Source organism: Carex rostrata, chromosome 24, assembly GCF_964058835.1.
Source record: "Carex rostrata chromosome 24, lpCarRost1.2, whole genome shotgun sequence".
NCBI lineage: Eukaryota > Viridiplantae > Streptophyta > Magnoliopsida > Poales > Cyperaceae > Carex > Carex rostrata.
The window spans coordinates 3,593,322-3,609,047 of record NC_135941.1 but is presented as its reverse complement, the minus strand read 5'-3'; the positions used below and the strand labels follow the sequence as shown (position 1 = coordinate 3,609,047).

General features: G+C 32.9%; 1 protein-coding gene across 1 annotated transcript; it reads left to right on the top strand.

Moving 5' to 3' along the window:
* Positions 1 to 3,891: 3,891 nt before the first annotated feature.
* LOC144575796 (uncharacterized) lies at positions 3,892 to 8,365 on the top strand. Its single transcript, XM_078326043.1, has 8 exons — positions 3,892 to 4,155; positions 6,036 to 6,503; positions 6,593 to 6,773; positions 6,882 to 7,188; positions 7,293 to 7,365; positions 7,497 to 7,587; positions 7,674 to 7,753; positions 7,890 to 8,365. Exons 1-8 carry the CDS (start codon positions 4,144 to 4,146, stop codon positions 8,121 to 8,123), a joined length of 1,446 nt encoding a protein of 481 aa, XP_078182169.1. The 5' UTR covers positions 3,892 to 4,143; the 3' UTR covers positions 8,124 to 8,365.
* The last annotated feature ends 7,361 nt before the right edge of the window (positions 8,366 to 15,726 follow it).

Here is a 15,726-nt window from a genome sequence, read left to right as displayed (position 1 = left end):
TCACAAGTCGGCGTGTTGCGGTGGAGATTAACAGTATTATATTATTATTTGTGCTTCAATTGCATTAATGAGTTTATTACATTTTGTATATTTTTTTTAATTATTATCTCATTTGTAATTGGTATTATATATATTGCAACATATAGTGCATACAAATTTAAGAGAGCAATAATTTGTTAAAAGAAGAAAAGAATAAATTATATGTTAAAACAACAAAAGCTTTACTACAGAGTGTCAGGATGTAGAAAAGAAGAAGAAAGCAGATTGAGTTGTCGTTGGTTGTTTCAATGCATAAAATTGCATCTTTCCGTTACTACCAATTTTCACACCGATCCGTTCGACCAAGCTGTCTGTCTGATTAGATGCAAATTAACTAGTTGGCCATCGCTCTGGACCTCTTGTAATAAGGCTTGATTAGATGAAATTAATTAATATATATTAAAATATCACATTTATTTTATTTTATTTCAAAAGCAATACAACTAAGTTTTTACTTTTCACATGTACAATGACGTAGCAAGTTAAAAATTAAAAATGGCTTTAGATTTTATTTTAGAATGATGATTGATGAGATGAGAGGGTCGGTTAGTAACTATATATAGCTATAGGAGCCTATGTATATATAGCGTGTTTAGAGTAGGTCCGATGTCCATCGGACCTACCTTGGTTCAATGGGTGTAGACACCATTTGATTACATCAGGATTCGTGTGCTATGTATTAAAATCTGTGCGTGTCTGTATCAGTTTCCATGTGCACATATCATAATGCTAATTGTATGATGTTAGAGCTAATTGAACCTAAAAGTAGGTCCTATGCCCATCGGACCTCCTATCTCTTTTGTCTTGTCTTGAAACATTTACACTAGCAATGTATATATTTCCATTTATATATAGGATTTGGCTAATATGCTATGGGTAGCTAAGAGGCCTCCCGTGCTACAGCTCAATATTCGACTTTTCAAAATTTTAACAGTCGATCCGAACCGTTCATCTTGTTCTCCATATTAATATGTGTTTGGAGACCAAATTTCACATTTTTTGGAAATTTTTTACTATTTTTTTAGATTTATTGAATATCGCTGTTTTTTATGGTCCAGATTTGTCTGAAAAACAGCGATTTTCAATAAATCTAAAAATATAGTAAAATTTTTCCAAAAATTGTAAAATTTGGTCTCCAAGCACATATTAATACGGAGAACAAGATGAACGGTTCGGATCGACCGTTAGAATTTTGAAAAGTCGAATATTGAGCCGTAGCACGGGAGGCCTCTTAGCTACCCATAGCACCGTAGCCAAGTCCTTTATATATATATTGTATTTCAGATTTTACTTGGACCCTAGCCTAGCCTAGCTGTAGAAACCCAAAAAGGAGAGGATTCTCATTCATAATATCATTTTAAATTAATTATAAATTCTAAGTCAAAAGTTCATTTCTAATTGTTGACTAGAGATGTATGGTAATTTTATAAATATAAACATTTTTTTCCATTTAATTGCTGTCATAACGTTATGCTGGCAAAATTATTAATTTACATTCGCTCGTTCATTTTAAAAATGAAATTTTGAGTTGTTCTCAATTTCTGAAGATCAAAAGAAATAAAATAGTTTATTATATAAGTGAAGTTATATATTTTTATTCTACATGGATGAGATTCAGTCTGTATTATTGGAACCCTAAATAAAACAAAATAAAATAGCAAAAAATAATACGATCATATAGGTAATACATCATCATCATATTATTATTATAGTTATTATTATTATTTTCGTTATTAGTATTATTTTGTTATCATAGCTTCCTATAAATCTTTAAAAGTTATATTAAATTGTATATATATTGAGAATTACTATTTGGTTTACAAACAAAGGCAACATTCTTTGTATGAATTGTCACAAATTTGATATTTAGATGGAGGATCCTTAATTTATAGACTAGTATAGTGTATGTGCATTGCAACAAAGACATATTATAAGATAACAAAAAAAATCATACAACATGACATATTTAAAAAAAAAACTAAATGACAAATAACATTTCTTAAATAACATCTACACGTAAATAATATTTCTTAAGAAACATATTATATGACATATTTTTTATGTTTTTAACATATTTTCATAAAAATAATGACATACAAAATAATATATTAAATGACAAATAGCATTTTTAAAATGATATTAAAAAAATAGAAATAAATGAAGACATGATCGATCAATTCAAAAATTTCTTAAATAATGTCTAAAAAGTAGAAAGAAATTAGGACTAATCAGAAAGACGTTACAATTTGCATGTGACGAGTACGTATCTAAATAAATTTAAACTTGTACACGTAAAAAACATAAAAAAAAAATACATATGATAAAATATTTGATCAGATAGAGCTGATGTTTAATCCGAAATTTAATTTTTTAATTAAAAACATTGACGGATCCAGAATATCTACGTACTTTATAAGAAAATGAAGATGGAGATATTGAAGGACATATCTATATTCTACGTACTTTATAAGAAAATGGAGATGTAGATATTGAAAGACATATCTATATATATTTGTTTGATAAACCTAAAACAAAAAAAATATTGTCCGTATATCATGGACGGATTCATGTTTGGATCGACAAGGATTGACATCGATCTTGTCCTTGTCGACTCATTTCTCCTTGCAACTACTAACAACTAAATGTTTGTATCAAGCAAACAACCTCTAGTTTAAACCAAAACCTGTACCAATAATATACTATATCTAAATTAGGTAAATAAAATGGCAGATATTAAAAATAAGATCGATGCAGCTCTAATTTTGGTATGAAGCATACGAATTAGTTAAACCAATGGCATGAATCAAGCAAAAACTAAATCAAAATCTACCACCACTCTATCACCCAGGCAGAATTAGATCTTTGAACTATAAAGTCAATTATTTAATAAATTTCTACGTTCAATAGAAGTTAATTTTACAATATTGTGTCATTTAACTCTATATTATATAAAAAAAAATCATACATAAATAAAAAAAAATTGGAGATCAATTGACCACATTCCCTCTTCTTCCCTCCTTCGGCCCCTACTCCCTCAGTACATCTTTAGGCAAAAATAGAGCTCTATTCTACTAACCCATAAAAATCTTAATTGAATGACTATCCAATCAAGTTAACTCCATATAAATTTAAGTTTTTGAAATCAAACGTGTCATTGATTTTTAAAGACTTGATAGTGGAGAGCAAAATTAATAAAAGGAAAAGGAAAAGGAAAACATGCATATGGGTAGGCAAGGATTTGCGCTATGGTGGAGCCGTGGAGTGGACCCAATGCATGTATGATTTAGGCAAGGCAAGCAAGAACTATAATAATTGTACGGGAGGGGAGTAGAAAGGAAATGCGCGATAGTGGAAATGCAAAAAGCGCGGGCCGGGTAGGCAAGGAATTAATTGGGTAAAGAATTAACGGAGCAATTTTTATCTTCATGCAGAGCAGAGCACGAACTAAAGAGAGACATATATATGCTATGGTTTCTGCGCCATGGTGGACCCTAGCTAGCCTAGGTAAGATAAGATAATTAGGCAAACCAAAGAAAGAGAGACACGTAATTGCGGGATCGATCGGGATGGATACAAAACAAAATTACTGATAGGTACAGACTATAGACCTCACCGGCCGGGAAGTAAGTACAGGACGCGTGGCCGTGGCGTATCATCATAATCAGTAATTAATTTAATTTAATGATTAACAGGACGCGTGGCGTAATGGCGTAATGGCGTATCATCATAATCAGTAATTAATTTTAATTATTTATATATATATATATATATATATATATATATACCTGGAGCTGGAGAGACACTGAGGAGAGGAAGGTCAAAGGTGGGTTATGTATGTGTAACCACTAACCTGTAACATCAATCGATCAGTATCTCTCTCTTCTCTCGCTCTCTCACACATCTGCACTCTCCAACGTCCCATTCCTTTCCTTTCCTTTCCTATTTACTGAGATAGATTTACGAAGAAACGATAAAATTAAGTGCTTCAGCGCTGGAAGGCACTTAATTGCCTCTTTTCCCCTCCCAGGCTGTTTCTCTTCTGTTGTTGCTTATTACCTCCACTTCAACTTGCTTCTTCCTTTCTTCCTTTACTCATTCTACACCATGGAACACAAGGTACTTCTCTTCTCTATCCACCTGCATCTCAATCAACTTTTCCCTCTCTTTATTTTATTTTATTTTATTTTGGTTTTCTGCCGTGTTGTCTCCCCTTCCCTTTTCTTTGACCTCTCTCCTGAATTTCTCAGTTTATGATTCTAAATTGACCTCTCTCCTGAATGTCTCTTTGACGAATTGGGTTGATTAAACTGCGCGCAAGGTCCAACTCGCAGAAACGAATTTTACTTTGGAAATAAAACCTTCATTAGTACCTATCTATCAGGGTACGTATCTACCTTGACTTGAGCTGATAAAGAAGAATTTTGCCATTTTGTATTATTTAATTAATATGCAAGACCAATATTTATCACAACTTAATTTGTAGGTGTAGGTGTTGGTGTTGGTGTTGGTTGGTCAGGAATTTCTGACGGGCATGCTATCATTAACGTCAGCCTTCACCAGTACTACTTAATTAATTTATGTCTAATTAAATATGAGTTCCATCAAATAAGGAAAAAAATAAATAAATAAAGCTTATTATTTATTCTTATACTCTGACTCCTTCTCTACAGTTGCGTTTGGATCAACCAAGAATAGAGCTAATCTTGGGTTAGCTCTACTATATATTCTCAATTCTTGTTGATCCAAACATAAATTAGCAATTTTGGTTAGTTTAAGAATAGCTCTATTCCACTAACCCATAAAAATGTTGGGTTGGCAAGAATAGAGCTTGTGGGATTAGTGATATTAATAAAATATTTGATTAATCTCAATTAGAATTAGTTTAAATATTAAATTAGTATTAAATAAAACATCTGATTAGTATTAAATATAATATAATATTATATTAGATTAGTATTAAATAAACTATTAGTTTAAATATTAAATTAAATATAATATTATTTTAAAATGTAGATTAGTATTAAATAAATATAATATTAAATTAGATTAATATTAAATAAAATGTTAGATTAAATGTAATATAATATTAGTTTAAATGTTAAATGTAATATAATATTAGTTTAAATGTTAAATGTAATATAATATTAATTTAAATATTAAATGTAATATAATATTACTTTAAATTTTAGTTTATTATTAAATAAAATATTATATTAAATATAATATAATATTAATTTAAATGATAAATGTAATATAATATTAGTTCAAATATTAGATTAGTATTAAATAAAATATTAAATTAGCAATAAATAAATATAATATAATATTTAAATAGATTAGTATTAAATAAAATATTCGATTAGTATTAAAAATATTAGTTTAAATGTAATATAATATTAGTCTAAATATTAAATGAAATAAAATATTAGTTTAGATATTAAATGTAGTATAATATTAGTTTAAATATTATATTAGATTAATCATTATTTTATTTATTCTCTCCATCGCTATTCCAAACATACAATCCAAATGACATTAACCTGAATAGTCCAAAGTTAGTGCTATTCTCAAACCATTCGGATTAGCACTATTCTCAACCACTAACCCAAAAATCGCTATTCTTACACTAATCTTTGCTCGATCCAAACGTACCACAAGACTTGAAGATAAAATAGGTTTCAAGGACAAAGTTTACTAATGCTAGCTCAACTGGGGGGGTAGACCGTAGACCCCACCAGTACTTTCCATTGAAACTTAACATAGTTCATGACAGATACTGGTACCAAACATCTGCTACCATCTTACTGCCTAAACTAACAAACTAATTAGCAACAAAACAAAATAAAAAACTATATTACAAACCTAAATATTACAACTTAATAGGAAAAGTTCTATAATGCTCAATTTCCTCCAGGCCTTGTCTAGACTCAAGCAATGTATAGTAAATTTTCAAATTTAAATTAATTCATTACGGTTGTCAATCAATCACACTGCAGGCTGACAGTAATTCGAGCGAGATTAGACATAAAAGTCAGGGGAAAAGGCCACATCTTTCCATTGACATACCTCCAAGAAGTGTAACCCCAAATCCTGCAAGTGCAAATGCATCTACACCACCAACCAGCTCTTCTTCTTCTTCTACCAGAGGAGGAATTGGGCTTCCACCTCGCCCTACTTCTACCAAAGTCCAAAGATCCAGGAGCTCCATTAAAAAGCTCTTATTAGCTACGAGTTTCAAGTTCGCAACCGGTGATGCTATATCTGATGTGAGAAATGACTTGTCAGGTACAGATGGGTCATCTCGGGGAAGTAGGGAGAGAAGTTCTATTATAAGGTCGCTATCTTTGACTAAGATACTCAGTCCTTCAGTGAGAAGAGCAACTTCACTTCCTGTTGACACAGAAGTGGACTTGGCAGAGAAGACTTTGCAAGAAGCTACCACAGCAGAAGGCATTTCTAGTGCAGTAAGTAGTATTTTTTTTTCTTTTTCAGAAAAGCAAAATGAAACAGATATGCAATCAAATTGTAATTTCTCTTTTTCTCAAATTGACAGAAAAAAGATGTACAACGAAAAATATGGCGGTCAAAGTCGGTTCCTTTAAATGGTAAAGTAGCCAATGCAAACAGTTTGAAGAGAATGGACTCATTAGGTGTTGTATTTCGAGTTATTCCCACTACACCACGAGTAACTGATACAAGTGGCCCTACTCCAGAAATCGTATCAGTGGAAACTGGTACTTGTCTAAACCTTATCTAGATCTTAGTGAATACTTTTGAAAATTGTTATTCGGCAGTAAATTTTTGGTTCAGTCTATTCTTAATTTATCTTGTTATTGTGTCAGAGAACGAGGATGGAGATAACAGAGAGGATATACCAGAGGAAGAGGCAGTGTGCCGTATATGTTTCGAAGAGTTATCTGAAGGGAATGATACAACCCTAAGATTAGAGTGCTTGTGTAAGGGTGAAATGGCTTTAGTCCATAAGGAATGTGCTATAAAATGGTTCAGCATCAAGGGAAGCAGGGATTGTGAGGTGTGCAAGGAGGAGGTCAAAAACTTGCCTGTAACTTTACTTCGTATTCAGAATGCCTCTGCTGGTAATACACGAGTTGGCGGCCCGGCCCACCAAGACATATATTATCAATATAAGTGAGTATAAACTTTATTCAGTGTGGTACCATGTTTTCTTTGTCATTGAACTTGTTGTGCAGTGCAATTCTATATGTAATATTGTTCTTTTGTTGCATTTTCAGTACATTTCAGGCGATGCCTATACTGGCAATAGTGAGCATGCTTGCATATTTCTGCTTCTTGGAGCAACTAATGGTACATACATATATTCTATCACACCCTTTCTTTTCTTGTTCCTTATTCATGCTCTTAACTACGTACAACAACCAGAATCATAAGTATTGAAGTTGTTTTAATTAGTGTAATTTGTTGTTATGTCATGTTAGGTAGTTGACTTTGGTACAGCTGCACTGGCTATATCGTTGCCTTTCTCTTGCATTCTCGGCCTTTTTGCTTCTCTTACTTCGACCACCATAGGTTTGCACAATTTTACATCCAAGATGTGCAAAATCAAATTATTAATTTAAATTTGGTACTGATGAAGGAAATGATATGTGATGCAGCAATGAGACAGTACATGTGGATTTATTCAGGCGTCCAATTTCTGCTTGTTGTTTTCTTTGCTCATCTGTTTTACTCCTATGTGAGTATACCTTAATTTTCACCTTTCAACAATCATCTGAATTTTTATAATATATATATACTTGAAAGGGTTGAGACTGTGTAGCTCCGATCCGTAACTACATCTCACTTTAAATAAATCTATGCTGGATTTGCAGCTGCATATCCAAGCAGTTATATCCATAATACTTGCAACTTTTGCTGGATTTGGAGTTGCTATGAGTGCAAATTCCATAATAGTTGAGATACTGAGATGGAGGGCTAGGTCTAGGAGGGTCCCACATGCCAGGACCCATCGTCCAGTACATAACAACACGCTCCCAACACAACAGCCACGTGATGAACTGCGTGGCACTGGTAATTTGGAAAATATAGTTATATCACAAGCTTAATGCTTCTTTAAAGAGTGATTTTTTATTTCATTTTCATTTTTTTTCTTGTTGTGTAAAAGATGGCATATGTATGTAAGTTAACAGCAAAGTTAGGTATGGGCAGGTGTTCTTAGTAGATGGAGAAGGAAGCAGATTGTTTATTGTGTGCTCCCTCAAGATTAATTATATGAATGTATTGTTAGTGTTTATTTCTCTTGCAATTAATTGAAGTTCCTAATAATATATTATCTCATTCTTGGCTATGTTTGGTGCAGAGACAATAGTTATGCTTAAAGGAGGAAAAAACTAAGGTGGCAATAATAGCCAGTTAGATTAAAAAATCGGATCATGAATATTTTAGATGGTTGGATAGCTTGATCCCAATTTATAATATACTATAAACTGTGCCCGTACATTGTAACAGCGACATTATAAAATTATACACTAAAATTGAATAGAGAGTCAAATAATAAATAACAGCAAAAGGAACAATAATAAATGAAAAATAAACAGATTAAACATAAAATGCAAAAAATTCTTGAAGTATCATTGTTAGTATGATCCTCTTCAATGTAGTTCAACATTTTTGAAAATGAACAAACGAAATATTAAAGCTCTCTCATTCATAATATGTGAGTAAAGCTCTCTCATTGTTAGTAAAGCTCTCTCATTCATAATATGTGACAATTACATTTATGGATATTGCAACTTTAGATAAAGCTCTCTCATTCATATACAAACTGGCCCAAATCTAAGAATATTGCAACTTCAGATTTTCTCAGATTTTTATGGATTTTATTTTAAAGGTTTCCACTCAAATTTCTACCAGTACCCCTGCTGTTCAATGTTTCTAGACAGATGCAACTTCAGGAATTTATTCTGATCAATTGGCCGATCCATTTTTCTTGTTCTTATAATGAAATTTCACCTCAATATGTATATTACATGCTAAAGAAATTCCAGGTCCATTGGATGCTTAGAACTTGGTCAAATGAACACTTCTGTAAAAGGGTATTTGCTGGTAATTCATTTTTAGCTGTTGTTCACTATTCTGACAACCAATATTCAATTGACTGAACTAAATATTTTGTTCTTTTTATGAAAATGTAGGTCTAAACCTTTTCTATATGCTTAAGAATTTTCAAGATTTTAAGAGACTTGAAACTGTGTTTTTTATGCATTTTTCTAGAGGCAGTCTAGGGAATTTAGCTTACTAATTTAACAGTTTTTTAGTTTTTTGAAAGATGAGATTCAGATGGACATTTAAAATAGCAGAAAAATGCTAAAAATTCAAAATAAAATTCTAATATGTTAGTTTCGAAGTTTTCTATGTGCCTGTAAAAGAGTTTGATCAAATTATTTGTCAAGTTATGTATTCTATTTTCTTTCTTTTTTTGTTGTCTTTTGGGGTTTCCTATGTACCAGTTGGTGTTCATTTGGATTTGTTTATTCATAACATTGGTACAGGGATGGTACAACCTGATATACAAGTATGGGATATAATTAGCATATTGGTGGACCTGTTTATTCACTTCTACACATTTTAAGCCTTGAATAAAGAGCTTTATACATGGAAAACTAGAATTTCAGAGAATGAGTCACATATTTTTGAACAAAAGTGTTTTTCAAATTGCCTTGTCACTCTGGCATTATGCAGGGAGGACCCTGGGGTTTTGTTAATTTCCTAAGTAACTATTGGACATGGCAGAGAATATTGTTGTGCATGAAATTGCATATTGAAACTGGTTCTGATTGTGAAGGTCTAACTGACAATTGTCAATTTTCACTTATGAAACTTAATAGGGATACTATGTATTCAGCGCCCAAGTTTTTTTTTTTTTTAATTGATGAAATGACAATGAAAATTTGCACAATCGTTGCTTCTCTTATATCCATGGAAAATTGTGATTCACTTTATTTTTCTGAAGTCAAATATTACTTGAGGTTTAAATTTGAACTAAATGAAAATTGAGGCAACAACACTCATATTGATAAAAGCTGCTGAGAGCTGGGACAAAACACAAATAAATAAATAAGATAATAAGCACCACCTTAATTCACACTCTACACCAGATCGTCCCGATAAGTACATGGAAGCCAATCTATCCCACTATACAAAATGTGTAAGGATTTCATGTGCCTATGTGGTGAGAATTTAAAATTTTTCCTATCACCACTTGGCTCAATACACAAAAGACGTTATTTATATGACAATAGCAAACAAGAAACTTCTTAATAATTTCATCAAGCACCTAATGTGTACTAAATAAAATAAATAAATTTATTCATTTCTCACACAAGAGGAGATAATAATTTATACCTAAAGAGATTGTCAAATCTCTTAATTAGAGGGAAGTTGATTTCCCTTCTAGATCTCTTGGAAACCACCTCTTCGATTGAAGCGCCTCTCCACTTCTTGGTTCACCTTAAACCTAAACAACAAACTAGCACACCTCTTAGATATATGGATGTGAAGTTTAAAGCTTAGATCCAACCACCTAGCAAGAAGAGATGAGAGATGAGAGCCTCCTGTCAAAGTTTCGACTAAGGAGAAAGGAAAAACGTGGCTGCTCAAAGGAGCTGATTTTGGCAAGGGTTATAGGCAGAAAATTAGGTTATTTTTCTCCCAAATGAGCCTCCTTAAATAGGCAAGGGTTAGGGCAACCTTTTGTGTAAGGTTTGAATCAATTACACAAATGTCACTAGCCTTGTTTAGTCATCTCATGCTCTCTTTAATCTCATCTTATGATTGGTTCAATAAATTAATTTATGAACAAATAATATTATTCATATTATTCTATTATACAATATTTATATTATTCTTATAATGTATTCAAACATTATACTGAATAATATTTGCATAACTTCATAAATTTATTTATGGTCTAAGCATGTCATATTATGACATTTTATTTTAGCATTTCATCACATGTATTTTATCTTATACATCATTATGAAATGTAAAATACTTGTTGTTTCTCTTCAGTTGGTGTGACCGTATAGAGGATCTATGTCATCTTGGCAATAATATAAAACTTTATATTATTGACTATAAGAGGTTCTATCATTACATTATAGTTATCCAAACGACATAGTAATTATTTACTCAATCCACTAATTTTGTGTCTATCCTTGTCACATGATATTATGAATAATATGTAAAATAGGATCGTGTCATTTTTGCATTATATTCGTTTTCTTGGTCTCTCAAGTGAATTATAATTATAACTACATAAGTTATATTGCATGCAATATAATTCCACTTTACCAAGGGGCCCAGTAATATCATAACTCAAATTGAGAAACAATGATAATATTAACATATAGATTTATCCCGCACAAGTTGTACACAACGAACTACTATTTTATTTCTATCATAAGATAGTATTTAAATAACAATCACATTATATATTTCTCATGTAAAAAACCTACACATCTCATATCTAAGATTCTAAAGACACAATTAAAACATTAATGACACAAAACACAATCCATATAATGTTCCATTCATTTAGGTCATGTTCAATATATAAAATACACATTTTTATATATTCATGTAATTAAATGATAATCATTTATCAACATTTATAGAACTTCAATGTTGTTACATTCTGAAATTTCAAAACATGATTAAATTTCTAAATCGAATATTTGGCTTAAATAAAAAGTTTAAATTAAATTAACGATCGTTCAGAAATTTTCTGAACGACTAAAACGAAACTAAAATTTCGTAATGTAAATAATGTATAAAACTATGTATAATAAAATTTAGAGATTTAGAAATAAAATAAAATATAGCACTATATAGTAAATTATAATTAATCGGTAAGTTGGAAACTTAGAAAATCCGTTACAATTCCTTTGAATTTTTAGAAAAGAAGAAATTGATTTAATTGGATTCGTGTGAATAAATAAGTAATTGAATTCCAAATAAAAGTATAATTATACGAAAATATTCGTACAAATAAAATATAGAATTTATAAAGCTCGTTCATTTAGAACTTTTAGATAATTAATTGAATATACATAATTATATAAAAGGAAATCAAATTATTCGAATCTTAAATTTAGAAATAAATATACGAATTCTATGTACAAATATAGTTACAAAAATATTATGAACTTTCGATTCGAATTAGAGTAGAAACAGATTTCTTAAACCAATTAAATAACCTTGTTGAAATTCTGGATTTGTTTGGACCCTTAGATTTATTTCAACACGGATCTTGAATGTTGTAAATTAAATGCTGGAATTTTATTAACCACCCATCCCACCCAGCACGAATCTTAAAGCAGACCATTTAACACCCCCACTCCTCTCCTTCTCTCTTTCTCTCCTCTCCTTCCCTACCCGTGAGACAGCCCCCCCCCTCTGTTTCTCTTCTACGCCAAACCCAGGGTGGCCCCGCCCCCTCCCCTTCCGCCGCCGCCCTACGCCCTCCTCTCTTTCCTTCTTGGTCCGACCCGCCAGACCCGCCCGCCCCCTCTCTCCCTTTTCTGCCTCCCCTCCTCTCTCGTGAAACCCTAGAAGTTAGGGTTTCGGTTCTGTGACTTGGCTGTTGCCGTGCTCGTTGGTGAGCTTGGTGATTTGTGGTTGCTAGTCTGGTGTTGGTCTCCTTTTTGCTCCCTCCATTCTGTGCATGCTCTAATCGGGTAAAATTCTGAAACGCTCGTTTAAATTGATCGGATTTTGTTCTTCGCGCGAGTTGTTGATTTTCTCGGCAAGGATCTGACTTGGGTCTGTGCTGCCTTGTCCTCATGGCCGCCCCCCCTTGTTTTTATTTTCCCTTTCCTTTTCTGTCCTTGTTGGCTCGGTGTTGTATGTGTGATGTGCTTGTGCCTTGCTACTGCTTGGTTTGGTTGCTTGACTGGTACTGTCCCAGTACCTGTTCTGGTACTGTCTCGGTGAAATTCTGTTCTGCTTCCTTGTTGTTGTCTCTGGTTGCTTGGCTGGTACCGTACCAGTTCCTATTCTGATACTGACTCGGGGTTGGCCTAGTTACTTGGATGAGATGATTTGTTATGGTACTGTGCTGAATTGTTGTGTACCAGACCTTGACTTGACAGGGACCAAAATGTAAATAAATTAAATTGGGGGTTGTTTGTGCAAAATACAAACCCTTGGAAGTATTTAAAATCTAAGGGGCCAAGGTGCAATTTTACATTAAATTTGGGCTTGGCCCTTTTTCTTGTTGGGTTCGGCTGAAAAATTAAGTTGGGCTTAGGCCCTTGTATAAAAACAGAAACAAATGAATTGGAATTGGGCTTTGATTTGTTGGACCTATATCTAATTTATTAATAAATTAGAACAAGGCTTGGGCCTTAGTATAAATGGGCTTGGCAGATTTTAAAAGGATTAATTAATTATGGTACTTGGGTTTTTCCCAAATGGCGTAATTATCGGATAAAAACGTGGCTCTTAAAGTTTAAGTTTTATAAGGAATCGAATTGAAATGAATATGACATGATGTGTATATGTAAATTTGGAATTGAACTTGAATTAAAATGATTATAAATGAGCCGAAAGGTATAAAAGAATTGACGAATTGAAATACGACTTTTGGAATTTAAGTTTTGAGAATGTAACCGAACTAAACCAAGTAATCGTATAATATAGGTGTAGGCTCAGTCGAGCCAGATTTCGCGAGGCAATTCGAGACGCCTGATATTTAAATTAAGCGGTACGCTCGTCATAATAAGGTGCGGGATTCTTGGACTTGTTTGATACTTTATTTTCAGGAATTAAACTGTTTATTCGTTTGTCATGTTGAATGATTAATTGTTGCATAGTTTGGAATTCATGCTGCATATTGATTCTTGCATAAATGAGAATGATTGAATTGTTCGGTTAAGGTTAATTGGCATGTTGGTATGGTTATTATTTGATTAGTTATATTAATTGTTCTTGATATGAATGAATCTGCCAGGCCGACCTGTTTAGGTGGCTGGATAAGGTAACGGTTACCTATCCGTTGACCTGTGTTTATGAATTTGCCAGGCCGACCTGTTTAGGTGGCTGGATAAGGTGACGCTGCTGACTTATGCGTTGGCCTGTTCGAATTTGCCAGACCGACCTGTTTAGGTGGCTGGATAAGGTGACGCTGCTGACTTATGCGTTGACCTGTTAGAATTTGCCAGACCGACCTGTTTAGGTGGCTGGATAAGGTGACGCTGCTGACTTATGCGTTGACCTGTTATGATTTTGCGAGACTGACCTGTATGTGTGGCTTTGATATATTTGCTTGAGATTTAACAAAGTTGACCTGTATAGGTAACTTTGATTCCATGTGATTGCATTTGTCAAGTTGACCTGTATTGGTGACTTGTAACCGGACCTTAGGAAATGGTTAAGCCAAACAGCTACAGATGGGTGTCAGATAAAGGGTCCAGCTTGGTTGGCCATCTGTAGGTGCCTGTAACCCTACAGATGTGGGTTTGATAACGGTCCGGCTCGAAAGAACATCTGTAGTTGCTACAAGCCCTAATGAACTGAGTTATGAATCGAGTTAAGCCAAAATATATGTTGTGTTTTGAAACTCATCTTGGAAATTCCGTGAACTGTGTTTCAGGTTGATTAACTGTTGTCGAGCATTGGCATTCTGTTGTTTATGATTAAATATATCTGTTTGAACTGTTATTGTTATTTCGGTTTCATTGTTGAATATAGAGTTTGATTGCAAGTCCAATAATCTAAACTGTGGCAAATTTCGCACTGAGAATTTATTCTCACCCCCTCTCCCCGATTATTTTCAGGTTCATTACACGGACACAGCGAATGAGGATATTGGTAATGCATATAAAAGATCCACTGCCTTGCGTGTATATGTGACGATTGATTTATACACGCGGCAGGCTGTCAGACCCGGTGGATTTGGGGTGTGACAAATGTACTTTAATCTACATGACAATCTTCCTCGGTAATTAATGTTCCTCCTTAATTACCACGATCGTGAACTTATTTAGTGATTAAATGTTTCTCATCTTAAGAGTTCTATGATTCAAGACCAAGAGCATCTTCTTGAATACTTCCAAAGATATAACATATAAATCTCAAGGAACAAGAATAATAATATTCGTAATAAAATCATTAACAACACATAAATTATTATTAAAAGATAACTTTCAAAACACATATCCTTCAAAATGCATACAACATCTCATCTTCTCTGGCGTGATATCAAAATATGCATTTAGAAATACTGGCAACAAGCTCAAGTCCTTCACACCATCAGCATCACTGAGGCATAATATCTTATGTTAGAGAAAACATTAGACATTATGTGGTTAAGGACTTAAGGTAAGAACTAAAATTGTTACTTAAAGCACTAAAAAGGGGACAAATCTGGAAATTGCGGGCAGCTTGTGGGTCCTCTGCATTTTTATCTGGGTGTACCAACCTTGCCTATAGAAAATGAAACTATCAGATGAGTTTAATTTTTGGGGCATGCTATTCTAAGGACAATAATTAAGTTTTTGAGAGCTGAGAGAAATATTTACCATTAATTCCAGTTTTACCCTTTGCTTAATTAAGAAATAGAGTGGGCCTTTACTCTCTCTCTCTCCAACTTAATTAAGAATCATAGTTACCAAAAGAAGTGGGTCCGAAGAAATCTTCTTTCATTCG